The 16,468-nt window shown below is 48.0% G+C and overlaps 4 protein-coding genes and 1 non-coding gene across 9 annotated transcripts; 3 read left to right on the top strand and 2 right to left on the bottom strand.

The window, feature by feature from the left end:
• Positions 1-113: 113 nt before the first annotated feature.
• FOIG_08002 (uncharacterized protein) lies at positions 114-4,213 on the bottom strand. 2 transcript variants are annotated; one of them, XM_031207817.1, is made up of 3 exons: positions 2,623-4,213; positions 2,147-2,353; positions 114-1,916 (listed from the first exon to the last, which is right to left on the bottom strand). In XM_031207817.1, exon 3 carries the CDS (start codon positions 760-762, stop codon positions 394-396), a length of 369 nt encoding a protein of 122 aa, XP_031061951.1. In that variant the 5' UTR covers positions 763-1,916; positions 2,147-2,353; positions 2,623-4,213; the 3' UTR covers positions 114-393. The 2 variants fall into 2 exon arrangements, with proteins under 2 accessions (XP_031061951.1, XP_031061950.1); XM_031207816.1 differs by having other exon boundaries at positions 114-2,353.
• An 818-nt stretch (positions 4,214-5,031) lies between these two features.
• On the top strand, positions 5,032-7,981 carry FOIG_08001 (uncharacterized protein). Of its 4 annotated transcripts, XM_031207815.1 has the most exons (4): positions 5,032-5,765; positions 6,027-6,316; positions 6,367-7,037; positions 7,091-7,978. In XM_031207815.1, the coding sequence occupies exons 3-4, from the start codon at positions 6,736-6,738 to the stop codon at positions 7,257-7,259; spliced, it is 471 nt and encodes a 156-aa protein (XP_031061949.1). In that variant the 5' UTR covers positions 5,032-5,765; positions 6,027-6,316; positions 6,367-6,735; the 3' UTR covers positions 7,260-7,978. The 4 variants fall into 4 exon arrangements, with proteins under 4 accessions (XP_031061949.1, XP_031061948.1, XP_031061947.1 ...); XM_031207814.1 differs by having other exon boundaries at positions 6,027-7,037; positions 7,091-7,981; XM_031207813.1 differs by having other exon boundaries at positions 5,032-6,316.
• A 971-nt stretch (positions 7,982-8,952) lies between these two features.
• Positions 8,953-10,020, top strand: FOIG_08000 (uncharacterized protein; the record flags this gene model as incomplete). The annotated part of the gene is made up of 2 exons (XM_031207811.1): positions 8,953-9,048; positions 9,898-10,020. 2 exons carry the CDS (start codon positions 8,953-8,955, stop codon positions 10,018-10,020), a joined length of 219 nt encoding a protein of 72 aa, XP_031061945.1.
• A 1,272-nt stretch (positions 10,021-11,292) lies between these two features.
• FOIG_07999 lies at positions 11,293-11,364 on the top strand. The gene has a single exon. It is a non-coding gene; the product is annotated as a tRNA-Thr (tRNA).
• A 181-nt stretch (positions 11,365-11,545) lies between these two features.
• On the bottom strand, positions 11,546-16,458 carry FOIG_07998 (uncharacterized protein). The gene is made up of 3 exons (XM_031207810.1): positions 16,259-16,458; positions 13,383-16,171; positions 11,546-13,337 (listed from the first exon to the last, which is right to left on the bottom strand). The coding sequence occupies exons 1-3, from the start codon at positions 16,290-16,292 to the stop codon at positions 11,625-11,627; spliced, it is 4,536 nt and encodes a 1,511-aa protein (XP_031061944.1). The 5' UTR covers positions 16,293-16,458; the 3' UTR covers positions 11,546-11,624.
• Between the last annotated feature and the right edge of the window lie 10 nt (positions 16,459-16,468).

The raw sequence follows: 16,468 nt of genomic DNA, 5'->3' as shown, positions 1-16,468 counted from the left end.
TCTATTGGGTAAGCTTTCGGGTCAGTATACCATGAGATACTGTCGCTCTATATATGCCACATACGTCCTGCTTGATCTGCCTATGATTCGCTCAGGCACCTTAGAACTAGATATTGAGATCCAACAAGATGAATTGTGCATACATACGATACTGATGTACTATGGATTAATTTCCATTAATGCTCCAAATTGATTGTCTTTGCAGTAAAGCGACCTCTGTACTCGTTAAGACCGATAACCAAACCCGGACTTCGGCCCCGGTCCTAAACCTCTCCCTTCCGATACCAGTCCGACCCTATATTGACTCACAGAAATCATCCGCATGCAAAGCACCGCAGAGACCCTTTGAGCGGCAGGATACGAAAACTCCAACGGGAATAATGCGATTACCCGTCAGACTCTATCCCCAGCCTCTTTACCATTCGTATCCACGGGGATACAGACAATAAACATCAAACATCCACGCTCGCTCTTGAAAGGACCATGCCGCATTCCGGGCTTTCGGTACGCATAGGCGCCCTTCTCCCAACCCTGCTGCAGATTCTGGTCGTACAAATCACCCTCAACCATGAAAATTTCCTCAACGTAGTCGTGGATAAAAATGTCCTGCTGATTGCGGGCGCCAGGCTGCCATCGCTGTAATGTTGTACGTCTGCCTGTCTGCGAGTCCTCGTTGAGGACTAGTTCATCGACGCCCGGCTCGATAGTTGACCAAACACGATTGAAAGATGTGGTAGCGGGGTGAAATTCAAACTGTTCCATTGCGAATGAAATACAGAGAGGTGATCGATACTGTCGCACTTGGGCTCAGCATCGACCGACACAGCCTTAAATCCTCCAGAAACATAGCCATTGCCTTGAATGACGAGAACACAATGATATCATTGGTAAGCTGACATATGACAAATGCAGCAACGTTATTGTCTAAACCTCCTGCCAAAGAGAGCAAGCCTCCATACTGCCTTGGAAAAGGCAATCGAAATAATCATCATAGCTTGGCTCTTCAAGACAGACAAGTTGCTTCGACATAGCCCAAGGCATTTGCAATGGGAACGGTGCTGACCCCGTGAAGGGAGCCTGCAGCTTACCTAGGCAGAGTGCACCCACTTGAATGCAACCGTTTAAGCTAAAAATGCACAACAAGCAGACTCCTACTGTTGCCAAAGGCTATGCGCAGAATTGATAGGAATCACGGTGAGATATGCAGGATTAAGATCTGCGCTCACGAGGTATTGGTGACTCTAAATGCCCACTAGGACTCTTGCATCAAGCTCATAAGAGGTCATGGGGAAACTAAAGCTCGATATTGAGTTGCATCTGAAGTGATGGATATTGACGAATGCCAATCGATATATGGGGGCGGCTACCAAAACCCATGTTTAGTATGAGTTGTTTCATGTCGTGGCAGACGTTGGCTAGTGTCAAGGGATATAACACGGCTAATCAGACAAGGTGACAGCTCGAAAGTGCTAGAGGCATTCCTCTCAGTCTCAAACACGTCCTTGAGATCGCCTTGCGTCGGTAGAGTTAAACTGTAAATGCAGCCCGCCGATCCGACGGCTCAGAGTCACTTGACGAGCCAAGTCAGAGGGCAGGACGGATAACATCGCAAGAGATTGTCACTCAGGATGCCGGAGGAGCGGACAGAGTGTTACACAACAGCCAAAGCTCGTAAAAAGAAAAGAGATGCTCATCGATATGGTGGTACAGCATCATCACGAGAATTTGAGACAATGCTTACAATGATTCATAGTTCCTGAAACATGTATCCAAGTCTTTGGATGCCGATAATGCCGTCTACAGTTCACGAACATCTGGTTGGTGTTTCCAGTCAACTGTAGTACCAGTACTGGGGCAGAGCGGGGTGCTTGTCAAAGTGTGCATATCAAGTCAAGGGGTGTCAAGGGCGTTATGCTCTGTGTTAAGATCATCAGTTGATGTACACGTTGACCGACGACTGATAAACGTTACATCGTCAAAGGGGCACTGGTCGAGACTGAAAACGCAACAATGATGAGTGCGAATCATTGGAATTGTGGCATTGGTGAAAGTTCAACTGGTGAAACCCATCAACGGGAACCAAGATAACCGGCGTCAGCCACCCGATCAGACTGAGCTTCAGCTCCGGGGCTGAGACAAGGCTCACCACACTGGTCTGCATCTCCGTCACAGTGACAGTGACTGCTTCTCCCCTCGAGGACCTATCGTCCACCGCTAGATTGATGGTCTCTTCTCACGGGGATGGGGGCCAAGAAGTGTGAGCGGGGCGGGATTGCCAAGAGCCGACCATGGGTGGACCTTTTGACCAGAAATGGAGAAGGATTTCCGAGATGAACTCCAAGATGTGGGACAACTAACGAACGAAAAGAAGAGGATCGGCATCAGTGAGGGCAAAATCAGAGGCAAGCAGGACGTTGATCAAAGTACTTTCGTCCACTGAAAACATGTTTCAATGACACCGACAACATCAAACTGTAATCTGTGCTGAGGAACCACAAGTTGTTGGGTCATCGGCGTTTTTATTTTTCTCTCCGAATCATCGTGAACATCCTCATTGAGCACATTCGAAGAGAAAAGAGGGTTTGGAGGGGAACGAAACGAATAATCCTACCTGTCACTTACCATTGAGGCTCGCAAGCTTGACAGCCGAATCGCTGCCCAACGGGTTAAACGCGACCTTGACAGGTTTGACCCCCATGCACCCATTTTTATCGGTAGCGATATAGGGACCCCTATAAAACAACCGCTCGGCCGAATAAGTGTCTCCGAGCGATAGTCAGTCAGCTCGCAGGCGAAAGCTTGGGGCAAGATGACGTTGAAAAAAAACCAATATGATCTTATGAGAATGAGACCACTGTCAAGACCAAAAGGTGCTGTGACATTGAGCGTATCGCTGTTGCCTCAAGTTCTTGGCTTGGGAGACCTCTCACGATGACTTCACTTCTGACAGGTCCGGCATTACACTGCGACCTTGTCACGGGGAACATCCAGGCGAGAACTACGGTCCTGCCTAAACGACAGGAGATAGGTCCAGGATGAAGTATCCTGTCGCTGTCAGTCGCTTACAACCGTGAACCACTTTTCTTCCACGTTTCTTCCAAAACGATACCAACACCCTTGTATAGACGCTGGGACGGTGGGAGGAATGACGAGAAGATTGCGATTTGCGGACCTAGTCAAGGAGCTGATGATCATTATCAGAGGGGCGCGAAAAACTTGCAGCAAAGGTGACCGTCTTGGACTGTGCGTTCCTGGAAAGTGAGAGTGATAGGCAGTGATTGGAGGTTTCGAAAGACGGTGACCGTTTCGTTGACCGTTGATCTTTAGAGAATACTGTACTGTGATATTGGCCATGTTTCGCCCTTGAGCCTGCAAGACCTGATACCTTGGGACTCTGTAGGGAAGTTGACGCGGCAGAATGCAGATCTATGACATTAGACTAGTCGAAGGGGTACCTGGACCCTTGCTGCTGGACGGCGCCTTGTGTTTCCGAGGGCGGAGTGAAATGTAACCCCATAACCAGTGAGTGAAAGGGATGAATGACGCAGACTGATGGCTTAACGCACTGCGGGAGAGATCAGACGGATATGCAAGCCAAAGCTGTAAAGCACTGATGAACCATAGGATCAAAAGAGGCTAAAACCGCACCTAAGAGGGCTGTAGAACCCGAGTGTGCGGTGTAAGTCCAGGTACAGCCAATTTGATACTCGAGAGTATCCTTGGCCGCTTTTCTTCCTTGTCATTCCAACTTGTCGGGTTTGGTAGGAGTTGCAAGGCGATCAGCTAAGTCGTTGACCGGCAATGATCTTTGAGCGATGTACCAGAAGGGTTCCTTCGAGTGACAATTCAGACAAAGATTTGCAGGTCAAGTCACAAGAGCTGCAAATCAGTACCGAACTCGGCGCCCTGACTGACACCGCTCAAGGATCAGTCCAACGAATAGACAGTGATAAACACTGTATTATAATAGTTGGTCGGTATTAGACATTCTGTCGCAGTTGCGTTCAACCTGCAACAGTATCTTTTTGAGTCTCGGTGGGCACTTAGAGGGTCCAACATAAAGGAAAACGGCCAACTCAAACCCAATCACGATAGCGTATCAAAGATGGAATGGTTGCCGCGAAGACAAGAACCGACGATCTCTAGCAAACAAGAAGAAAGAGAGGAAAAGTTTATTCGCTGTCAGAGAAGACTACCGCCTGTGCTGTTGTGCGCCCAGCAACGGCTGTCATAGTGGACATACCCTGGATCTTAGAAGGTCGCCTCTCCACTGAAAGTCCTCCGAGCCCTCTAAAACCCACCGAGGCTGGCTAGCTGATAGGCACCCAGCGTCTATTGCAGGGATTCAGCCTCCAGAAGCGGGCCTCAACAGTGGTCTGCAAGGGCCAACAATTGCGTCACGACTGAATGCTGATCGGCCAAATTCTGTTAGGCCTTCTCACGAGGAGGCTTGGCCTTGGGGGTATCTGAGGCTCGGGTCGTTTCCCTGTGGCCGTCTAAACTCTTGGCCTACCTAGGGGCGGGGGTTTGTTTGTTTTTGAAATTAGGCAGGGTGATTTGATTGACATTGTAAAAGTGGTTGTATCAATAAGGAGCACGCACGGTGATACTCATAGTGAGGGGTTTTCTTGATTTCGTTAAATAACGACGTTCGTGAATTGCGAAGCCTATGGTGTTGAAAATGAACATCTCAATATTGGGTGCAGCATGAGGTCAGTTTTTCTGTGGAGGAGATACGTACCTCTGCACCCAGCGGATGGCAGGGCCAGTGAGGTGAGCTTCCATAAGCTTCCCTTCCATTTGGGGGCTGTCGAGTCGCGTGGGAGAACGCTGGTGCCACTGTCATCCAATCTAAAGATGCTGTTTCCTGCTGGACCGCGACATTGAATGCCTGGGTCAGGATACCCGATGACAGATGACCGCATAGGTATAGTCCCATATAATTTCATGCGATAAAACACTTGTACCAGGATGGTCTTTCCCGTACCGAGGGGCGTCGATCTCAAGTCTCATGACTCCCTATTCAGTCGTCACTTTCCCCATTCGGGCCCCCCAAGCCCATTGTATCTTTCCAAGGGTCTCCTCCCATCCTCATCCTTGGGAGACACGATGATACTGTAGCTGCCAGCTGCTGTGTCTTTTTTCCTTCTTCTAGAGCCCATTATTATTCGACTGCCGGTTTTCCTGGCCCTACGGAGCATTAAGTGGTACCTGCTCCTCGTGTCTGTACAGGCCCTGCTGCGAACCCCCCAGTGGCACACTGTAGGTACTGTCGCCGTACATACAGTAGAGAGAGAACTAGAAAAATATCCCGACGCCTACCTTACCTTAGTGAAGTAGTGATGACCCTCAGCTTGAGGTCCAGCGAAATTATCAAATTGACGAGAAATCCACTTTAACATTCCCATCCCCATTTCGTCCATCCCCTTCCCCTCTTTTGTCTCTTCCTTTTCTGTTCTGGGTTCGCTCCTTCTTTTTCTGCTGGCCGGGTTCTTCCTTCCTGCCACCTAGCACCTGCCACCTGCCGCTCCCACTCCGAACCCGACCTTAACCTGCCCTGTCTCGCCATTGCCATCGCTCGCCCGTTACCATTTCAAAAGAAGGGTCCTTCCTGCCTTGCCCTGTCCGCAACCGTTGGCCGAACTATTGCCTCCTGGACTTTCATGATTGTTTGCGCCTTGGAATATATTGCCACTGCCGGGATTGGTCATTCTGACTTATTCGTCATATTCTTTCAATTTAACTTTTAACGTTTAACTTTTTTGGTTGGTCTTCTTTTATTCTTCTTTCTATCAGTTATCATTATTCTCTCTTGACTTGATTATTATTCATTTTCCAATCTGTTGCTGTTAGTTATCCCCTCTTGTTCACTCCCACGCACCTGCATTTATCCTTGAATGTGACGTTGCTGCTCTCTATTACATTGCATTTGCTTTTTATTTTCGCATGCTGCCCCTGCCATCAAACAATTCCAATTCTCATTCTTCGTTCCTTTCATCTGCTGACATTCGCGCTCGCTTTTGCAGGGTCTTCCCCTCCGCAATTCAACAAAACCTTCCACCACCTGCTTCGATTCTTTAGCAAAAGCAGGCTAGTATTCTCTGACCGCTACCTGCCGCCAGCATCTTCAGCTCCGACGACTAAACTCTAACACCCGCACTCAACCACACCCATTCCTCCCGTTTCGAGAACACAATCCACGACTGAAGCCACCAAACCCACGATATCTTCAAAACACAAGCCTTTGCAAATCTTATCTACCGCTACCAAAGCCACGATTTCAATTGCGATCAAGTTTCGAATTCATTTGCAGCTAGTCTGATCGGCCTCTCCGCGTGTCGAGTCCGCCTTCGTAACGCCCTCTAGAACACAATCCAGCCTCATCACACCCTTAGTGGATCCGAAATCGTTGCCTCCCTCGCAAGCGTGCATGCTCCGACTTCGAGACCTTTAAACCACGTGGAACTATTTGGTCTCGACTTGCCCCTCTCCACAACACCCCTCGACGACGAGTTCACGCGACTCTTGGGACACCTACACCGACATACCATCAATCCATTGAGTCGGCTATTCAGGTTGACTTTTGGTGCCCCCTAATTACTGTTATCTGTGTCGTCACACGATTGTGGATGTCGCAGTAACTTCGTATATTCTGTGCGACAAGTTACGACTTATTACGAGTTATTTGAATCGAGCGACAACCACCACTTCACCCACATACCATACTATACTATAATGGCAGTCAACGAACTCCCAAATGCTCCTGCAGAGCACCCCCATGCAATCGCACGATCAGATTCCTCCACCTCATCGAGCCCTGAAGATAACAACGAGCCCATTATTCACCAGCCCGTCCCTGTCCGACCTGGCCTACCTCAACGGAAAAGCAGCGGCCCTCTAGTTGTCCCTCGCGACAGCTCAGCAGTTGGTCCTCTCGAGCCTGACTTTGGCCCAGATGACGTCAGGGCGATGAGCCCCAGGAGAACGAGTGAGGATCTTGATAGGATTGGAAAGGCTGCGCGCGAAGAAATGCGAAGGTAAGGATTTCACAATTGAGTAATTCGCTCAGGGCTATCACTGACTTTGATAGACACGCCAAGGCATTACAGGACTCTCTCCTCACAATCTTCAACCGCATCGAAGCCGTTCGCGAAGAACATGACAAGCTCGATAACAACAACAAGTTCTTGCAAAAGTACATTGGCGACTTGATGAGCACTAGCAAGATCACAGCGACGAGCAGCCAACGCAAGAAATAAGTCTACCTCAGGACATCAGACACAATGTCTTGACTTTCCATTCACAACCATCATACATCGATTCGACGGGCTAGGTGTGACTACATCTAACATCTACGCCAACACTTTAGAAGCATTCGACATTATACTTGGGATTCGTGACTTTTTAGGGCCCAGAGTGGGCATGATACCCGCGCCTTGACAGCGCAGTTTCTTGAACTCTACCTCTTAGGTCAGAGGAAAAAACATTACATTTGCATTTCACTGTACATTAACGCATTATGAAACCGGGAGCAGTTGGGATCGATCCCTCATGATGGATGGATCATCGCACGGTGGGAGCACACTGGAGCTTTGGATTTCTCGGTTTTGCATGATATTGCATCACCTGCATTGCGCTACGTCTTGTCGGGGTCGCTGTACCCTTTTGTTCGCGCATTGGTTTGGCGTTTTGAGCTTGCAGCATACAAGGACTGGGATGAATGTCTGGTGTTTTTGTATTGTACCATGGTATTATTATACGGCTTGATTACTGTAGCTTCTATAGAGAGAAGCTCAGAGTGGAGTGACGGGTATGGGTTACTGGCATCTATCTGCCAGGGGGCACGGAGTGAGGTTCGTAAAAAGAGTATCATCATTGTTTTGAGTGAAGTGTCTTGGTCTTTGCCTTTGCCTTTGCAGAATGATACCAATGCAATACCGTGAGTTGAGAGTAGTCAATAAAATCGAGATTTCAACAAATATTCTGATTTGATACCTTGTGATAATTACATCTCCACCATTGGATTCATCTTAAACTGAACTAACCCCGTTCATACATTGATATTCTGCAAACCTGCAAGATGGATAGACCGGGTACGTCCCTTCATACATTAGTGCATCCATGGATCCCATCACCAACGCAGTCTCCACGCTGGGGAGGCCCGAACCTGACTCGGGGTTTATTACGTTACCCACCTGTTGCTTGGTGCATCTAGAATTTTTCCATTAGTTGCCGTGTTGTTTCCGGGTGTGGAGAAGAGAGTTCTTCTGGAATTTTGCTTTTGCAGGGAAGTTTATGTGGCTGCTGATGATAAAAAAAAGTTTGATGCCATTGCCGGCCATGTGTTCGGTTTCACCGGTGTACGATGAGTTTATCGGTGCGAGAAAAAAGATGTTTGCATGATGGTGCTAGAAGAGGTCTGGAAGTGAAGTGACAGGGGATTGTGCAACCGAAGTGTATCGGTGAGGCGGGTGTTGATGGGAGGCCGAATATTGACGGCATTTGTCTCAGATAGAACTAGACTAAGTTAGTTCCCTTGCTCAGCTGGTGGCAAGAATGAAATCAATACAATACGATAGTATAACAGCTGAAAAGTAGATAGACTAATGTAGCTATTATATTGATCAGCTGGGGAGTTTAGGTCAAAGCTATATCGCGCTAGATAATTCGGCGAACTAGTCTAGACCTCTGACTGCAATCACCATACAGCTGATGTACTAACATTGCGCTGTAAATGCGTTTCAGGATCTGATTCTTTTGTCCTTGTTTATATGTATCGCAATTGTGTTATTTGCAGCTTATTCAAGACTGCAAGCTTACTCGATTGTACAATAGTTTATCAACCAATGAACATCCTGTTATCTGATAAATACAGGCGATAAGGCAATTTTGTATTGATCTAATACCGTTTTATCCAAAACTACTAGTCGGATATTAGATGATAGCTCAACCATGGCCAGAGTCGAAATATTCCTTCACCTAAAGACAACTCCAGATGGTGTCTGTGTCTGTAGACTTGAGCGACAGCAGATCTGGGATGCGACTCGCGTATGTACACGTTCACCAGCACCATACTCATTGATACAATAAATGCTAAAACCATCATGTATTTTATACGTAGAGTTCCTCCACTGCACCTGAAGACTACGCCGTATGGATCTTGTGCCCTGAGACAGCGAGTAGAAAGCACACGGCAAATCGCAATACCAAAGTCACTTCAACTAAAGTCCATGCCATTTTGGATATCCATCCCTAGAGAAATGTGAAAGTTGCTCTTGCTAATAAACAGAAACTGGGGTCAGTCCGCCATTCAGCATCTATCGACATCACATATCCTCCCAATAGCGGCTAGCATCCTTCCTCCTCATCGTGCTGAACTCATTCTTCAACCATGAACGAGCGAATTGCGATTCCAGTTCTTCTGTATCGTCGTCAGTGGTGTCGTCGGGCTCCTATCCAGTACCACCACCACGCCACCAGCAGATGCTCAGAGCGTTTGAGTGATATCCATCGACTATATCTCGAACGAAACCGAATGGGAGGAGTGATTCCTTTCTAATGGGTAAAGGACGAAAAGCAAGAGATGGGGGAAACAGTGAAATGGCTTAGCCTAACAACATTCTCAATGTCTATGATAGATTGGCTGCCATATATAATACTGGCTTTCGCATGCCTGATGTCCTCGGTATTAAAGTCCTTGTCTCAACGCGCCAGCATTTTGCCATGACATGCTAAGCAAAAGACAATTGGATTCAAGTAAGATTAACTACTCAGACGACGCCGAGAAAAGAAAACTTTCTCGATAAAGTCGTTGGTGTTCTATGTCTGTTTTGATAGACATTTTGTAAATACTTGACTCATTTCGATCAAGGACCAGGGAAAGACTTCAGGATCTAGATATTCGAAGGGAGGGACGTCGACGCCCAGGCCACTCGACGTCGAGGCGTTCTCAAAATAGGGAGCATCCCGGGCTCCTGCTTCTATGATCTATCCGAATACCAGAATGTCAATGAACTCTAAGAAAGTAGTGATATTGAGTTCGGGCACTTGGCGATCGACCTCGCCTCTAAGTACCTTGCCGCAAGATCACCTTATACTCCTGCCCACGAATGCCATTGCCACTGCGGCTCGCCCTTTAGACTTAATAGGCTGATAGATATTATCTGGGATATCGCCTCCTATGTTTGGCCGGCTTTCTCTTACACCGCACTTGCTACCAGCATCCTTACGATACACTAGCCTTTAGGATCAAATTATCGCAGCTTCTGTGCAGGAGAGATGAGTGACGAGTTAGCTCAAGTTCGGATCTCCTGTTGTAAATATCAATTGCTGCCGCCCATTGCTATGTAGCCGAACTTGTTGCGGACATAAGGGACTGGTAGGAATTCGATATAGACGGTGGAAATTCCCCGACTGCTAGAAGTAACCTGACGACTACCAGTCCTGGTTTGATTGAGACAGCTGGGCCTAAGTATCCTTTAAAGATCTACCTCTTTGGAGGCTCTTCTTCCTCCAAGGTCAACCCGACAGTGACTCCCCCTAACCCTTTTGCTCGTACCTTAGTGTTACGTTAAGTTGGGTTATGATATCGAGGTTAGAGTTCGCTACTCTGATATCCAAGGCGCTCAGCTTCATCACTTAAATATCACTGGAGCGGAAATGCTACTGCGCAGCTATTGCATGGATAAACCAGGTACGAAAGAACAATTCAAGCTCAAGATACAGATATGAAAAACAAACGCTCGATAGTAGCAAATGGATTAGTGTTTGACGGTTATGCAGGAACATGACTTGTAAGTGAGTGGCAAAGCCGTGGCGGCCACTGGCAGATGAGAAAAACTTTCGTCCTACAAGGTCGGGGGTTTTTTTTTCCCCAGCCAACATCAAACCGAAAACATGAACAATTCTTCTTCACATTATTGACATTTTAGTATTATTTTCCTCTCAACCTTCTAATATTCTCTCATTTCTAACAGTCAAAGAAGCCGTTTTAATAAAAACAGCGACCAGTAAGCAAGCAGCATCAAGCATGTTTTCGTCTCTTACGAAAGAACTTACAACCTCTCTCCTAAGTTCACCAAGCAAGAGTCTTTCCACTTTCTTTCGCCAAGTCAATACATCCTCGTTTGGCCACCACATCTGTCAACCGCCCCAACTCACACTCAGAGCCAGCATTTCACTCAACATCAACGATTCCAAATTCTCGCATCCTCAAAACACCATACACTCTCTCGTCGTGAATATAAACACCAAAACTAAGCGAGCATGCCAACAAGAGGACGACACGCCCCGGCCCCGTTGGCCAAGTGGTAAGGCGTCGCACTCGTAATGCGAAGATCACTGGTTCGATTCCAGTACGGGGCATCGTTACCCCAGCTGTCTCAGACAGTTGAGTCCTCTGTTTTTGCTTCCTCGATAGATCGTAATACCATGTCTTTTTGCCTCGTGGTAGAATTAGAGCTAGAATCCGGGGTCGGGCCGCTTGGTTGTCATTGGCTGGCCCTGTTTGTGATTCCTTCTTCTGGCAACTGTGACCTCACATGCTGGGTGTAACTGGAGGAAAGGTTAAGACAACGCTGATACGATTCCAATTCGAAATGGCACTCGTTATTATACACCTATGTCTAAGCAACTATCCTTCCCCTTTCCCTCTTTGGCTCTTCACTCTCCAACACCAACGGCCCTCCTCCAGGTCCGCTTGCATCTAAGCTAACCGTCACACCCTTCCTCTCACCCACAGCTCGTATCGACTCTCCCAAGTTTCTAAAGTCAACTTCACAAGTCTGAGCCTGATTCTCGACTCCATCCTTGACCTCCCGAATCTCAATACCAGGATATGGTAGCCAACCTTCTCGAAGTGGAATCATTATGAGTGGAATTTCAGCTTCCGTGTCGGATGTTGAGGACAGAGGGTCCTTCTTTGAACCTGGAATGACAAGGTGACCTTTTCGACGGCCACCGAGAAGCCATGTATCTCCTGCGGCAGCGACTTCATAACTGTACTCCACATCCTTCTTGTGTTGCATCTCAGTGTCCCAGATCTGCGTCCACCTAAGATGCAGTGTAGCTGGAAGCATCTGATTAACCGCCACAGTTGGGACAGCACCGGGTTTCTGATCCATCAGTTCCGTTACCGGAGTTTGCAGCTCAATATCTGCTGTATGTAGAATCGGCAGCGAAGGTATCTCGACCGGGATGAGAAGTGTGCAGGGGTTATCAGGCTGCGCCGCTGAGATTTGAACCTGGGGATGGGAGGCTTGCCATTTCCTTATAGCAGTTGAGATCTTCTCGGTTGCATCCACCTGCGTTCCAGGTACCCGTCCAATGCCAGCAAAGTACTTGTCCCAAGGAACGTCAGCCAGAAAGGCCGTAGGCACTGCACCAAGAAGTGCAGCGCGCTCGAGATCAATGGGTTGCAGGGACTTTGCTTCTCTCACAACCAGCGATGTGATGAGTTTCGAGAACGATGCTAAAGAAGGATCGTCAAGAGCATCAAAGATGGACTTAACAAGTGCCTCCTCGATCTCCGTTTGGAGAATGTTGTAGTAGAGTTTCAAGTACATAGTTCTCGCCGCCCGTTTACTCGATCTAACATTAGTCTTCCTCTTGATACGATAAAGTAGCGTCGCGGGTTGTTTTGAAAACACCATTGTTGTATCAGCAGGAGGAACGCCAAACTCAGATTCGAACAAATCCGAGGGCATCAGTTCACTCTTGTACAAGCGTAGAGGGCTGTGGCTCGCTGTAGACACATTGAACCGAGAGTAAAGTGCATTATGCTTGAAGACATCTTGCACATTGACACCTAAAGCCAGAGAGATGGGGATGATTATCGACTTTGCAAACGTGTACTGTTGACCCGACTCAAGCGTGTACGCGACGTCGACCTTAGCAGACACATCAGCGATATCATGCTCAACCGAGTAAGGGAATCGTAGAGTGATGCTTGACTCGGCGGCAATCTCGTTGAAGTAGATGATACCACCCGCCTCGGGCCTCTTTGCAAACTTAACATCTGAGTCGATAACTTGAGCTTCAAGAGTTAACATCCGCAAGCCACCAGTAGTGGGCCTGAGACGGATCTCGCAACTCTTGATTGAGTTCCAGCCTGGGTTGAGAGTGAAGTCCAATGTGTTGTTCTTATCTAGGGAAGTGTGCCTTGTAGCTACAAGTTGCACATCAAGAGCACCATCTCGGTGAAAGATGACGACTTCGGGATGCTTGAAGATATCAGTAGTTTGTGGAGGTGGTTGGTTGATGTCGCGTTCAAAGTGAAGGAAGAGGTTGCTCGAGAAGAGTCCAAGATGATCTATCTTGTATTTTCCGGGGATAACAGACTGCAGTCATTAGTATCGTCTTTCATAACGAGTTGAGAAACTTACTGTGCATTCCACTGTGATGCTATTCTGGCCAGGTTGTAGAACAATGGCTCCCTTTCTTGAGAAAAGCAGCTCCTTAGTAGGCCCCGGCTCAGAAGCTGTGGCTCGCACGTCTATTCCATCCAACTTAATTTCGTCCGGCAACAAACACCATAGATTGATGGTCAAAGAGCATTTGTCTTCCTTGTCAAAATATTCAGGAGCACCTGCAAGCTCGATGTTTGTGAAGAAGTTCGACAGGTGCACCTTGACTTGTGAAGACAATGACGAAGCCAGGTCAAACAAGTTACCAACGACTCCCTTCATAGACATTGCATCCGCAGGCTCAGGCTTGCCGAGCCTAGAGACTCGTTTTGAGCGTTGCTCTAGCCGCTCCTTTTCAGCTGCACAAGACTTGGTCAATAGCTTGAGAGCAACACGCACGTAGTCATCCTTTGACTTCATTTCACGAAGACAATGGAGATACATGACAAGCATAGACAACTCGAGCGAGGTCCAACCGCTCTCGCCGAAGAATGGTGTTGCTCGATAAAAGTAGGAAGCAGCAGTACTATACTCCTTGAGATAAAAGTTGAGCACAGCGAGATCTGCCATGCTTGCTTGCACTGCGTGATCATGGTTTGCAACAGTATAGTGTCGAAGCGCCTTGTCTGTGAGAATCTCATACAGACGGTAAAAATTCTCTGGGTTATCAATGGCAGTCTGGAGGAGATTGTTGTTTACACCAGCGTCCAATGGGGGGATTTCCTCTGAAATTCCACTTGCAGCAGGTTGATCATCAAGACTAATTTCCTCGAAGTCTGCCTCAGCTTCCGCAATGATAGGTGCTTCTTTCCAGCCATCACTCCAGCCACGCTTCTTACCCAAACCATCAAGAATGCTTCGTGACAGCATATAAAGCTCGGCGCGTCTAGCGGCGAGATCTTCAAGACCTGCCTTGAGAAATTGTGACTCCTGATCATTGTTGATCTTTGGCATGCCCGGGCCTGGGAATACACCTGGGCTTAGTGGAGGACGAGTCCCAGGTGCTGGGCCTGTTGACACATGAAGAGATGTAGTTCGGGCAGGATGCATCATAGTCTTGGGCTCGGGGATGGAGGACTTTTGCTCCTGACTTTGAGGTGGAGCAAGAGTTGAGGGAGGAATAGGAAGAGATTTTGATGCTGTCTGCGCAAGGATTTGCTGGGCAACTGAGAAGGCGAATGATGCAACCACATTGTCAATGACTTCTGATAGGTTAGGATCGATAGGAGAGTCGTCCTCATCAGACTTGTCAGATGCCACAGCAGTCAAAATGTCTCGTCGCATAATCTGCGAAACTGCCGGGATGAACTGTAAAGTCCTTCGACATATCTCACCAAGGCTTGCCAGGTTTTCTGTTTCTTCAGTAAGTTTAGGAGGGGGCGCCAGAGGCGCGACCCCGTGCAAGACTGAATCCTGTTGCTCCTTAAGCTTGTCGAGCAAATCATCTCGTGATGACCAGGCGTTTCCAAGCCGCAAAAGCAATGCCATTTGTCGCGCAAATATATAACACCGGAAGTCAAATACTGAGACATCGTTGGCTAGAATTTTGTCTCTGTAAGCCTTCTTGGTAGCACTGATGGGTATCTCATCAAATTGCTCCTTGATAGTCTCATTCGACTGAAGATCCACGGCCTCTTCGTCTTCTGTATTTCCACCGGGTGCTTTGGCAAGAGCGGTCTTGACAATCTCCTTGAGATCTTCGGTGTAGCTGAGCATTGCACCTCCATGTCTCGTTGGCGAACCTTCGTCAGCTTGCTCATTGACAACAGAGTCAAGCCCAACACTGAGCTCATCGTATCCCACCAAGGCGTCCTCCACTAGACCAACACTCTCGAAACCTCTTGCCAAGCCTTCTTTGAGGATAAAGAAAGTGCAAAAGTTCCATCCCGGTAAACTTCGTTGACCGTCTTTTTCCTTGATATCTTCTTCGTACTGTGTCACGCGCAAGTCGAATGAGGTGAGAATAAGACTCTTGAACTTGGCAATGAGCTCCGCCCAAGCATTTTCAGCATCATGCTCATCTTCCGAATACCCTGTTGGCACTGCGGGGACGACTCTCGGTAGCTGATCGTACGGAAGATCGTTGATTCCAATTCTGATCTGTGCAACTCGATCCGGTGCCGTCTTTCCAAGGCCAGAAAAGTCGGTACGGAGCTTCTCCAGAAGAGGTGTTGAGCCGGTGCGCCATCGCGGAGTCGACTTCTCTGAAGTATCCTGCGAGCGAGAGCTGGTCCTCGGTTGTGTCGACGCTACCGTATTGGGGAGCACCACGTGTAGAATCAAGTAATCGAACGCATCGTGCTTCTCTTGTTTGCTATTTCGTTTCGGATTGCTTGATGAAGGTATCTGAGTCTTAATCCATTCTCGAATTTCTGCTCGAACGGAGGTTTTGTATGTTTCATTGTCGTCACATCTCACCAGTAGCACCTTAAGATACGGTGTCCGTCGCAGACCAGGAATTTGATGCCGTCTTTGACTCCCTATTGCCCTCGAAGGCAAAGACTGCGTGTCTATCTGATCAGCAGAAGACGCCTGACCACCAAAGTTCTGTTGTTGAAAGCCATCATCGAGCGTGCTCCCTGATCGTCGAAGGGTATGAGGAGAAGAAGCTGATCCAGGGTCATCCCCCTGAAGAAGCTCAACGTGAAGTGTATCAATAGATCGTAGAGGTCCAGCATGCGATTGCCAGTTCAAGTTTCGCAACGGTAAGCGAGGAATCAACCCAGGGGCGAGGAGTTTATAAACATCGTGAGGATCGAAGTACTCGACTTGCGACAAGGTGTCGTGTTAGCGGACATCTCAAGGGAGGCATAAGGTTTACAGGGGAATAAACGTCATAGAAGCTCAGGACTTACCAGTCACTTTTGACGTCGAGAATGGCTGTTCCATGGCAAACAGCTCGAATGCGCACTTGTCATTGCTGTTTGTCCAAGTAACAGTGAAGGTATCTCAATCGAGATGGTGTAGAACCGCTAAAGCTGTCCCGAACGAGCTCCAGTGGATAATGATTGGAGACCCCTGTTGACGTAGAGGTACCTCCCTTAGCTCATCTTCATGCGCCGGAA

Source organism: Fusarium odoratissimum (genome assembly GCF_000260195.1).
Source record: "Fusarium odoratissimum NRRL 54006 unplaced genomic scaffold supercont1.12, whole genome shotgun sequence".
Classification (NCBI taxonomy): domain Eukaryota; kingdom Fungi; phylum Ascomycota; class Sordariomycetes; order Hypocreales; family Nectriaceae; genus Fusarium; species Fusarium odoratissimum.
Note: the sequence above shows the minus strand (reverse complement) of the source record. Positions and strands in the feature narration are given on the sequence as shown.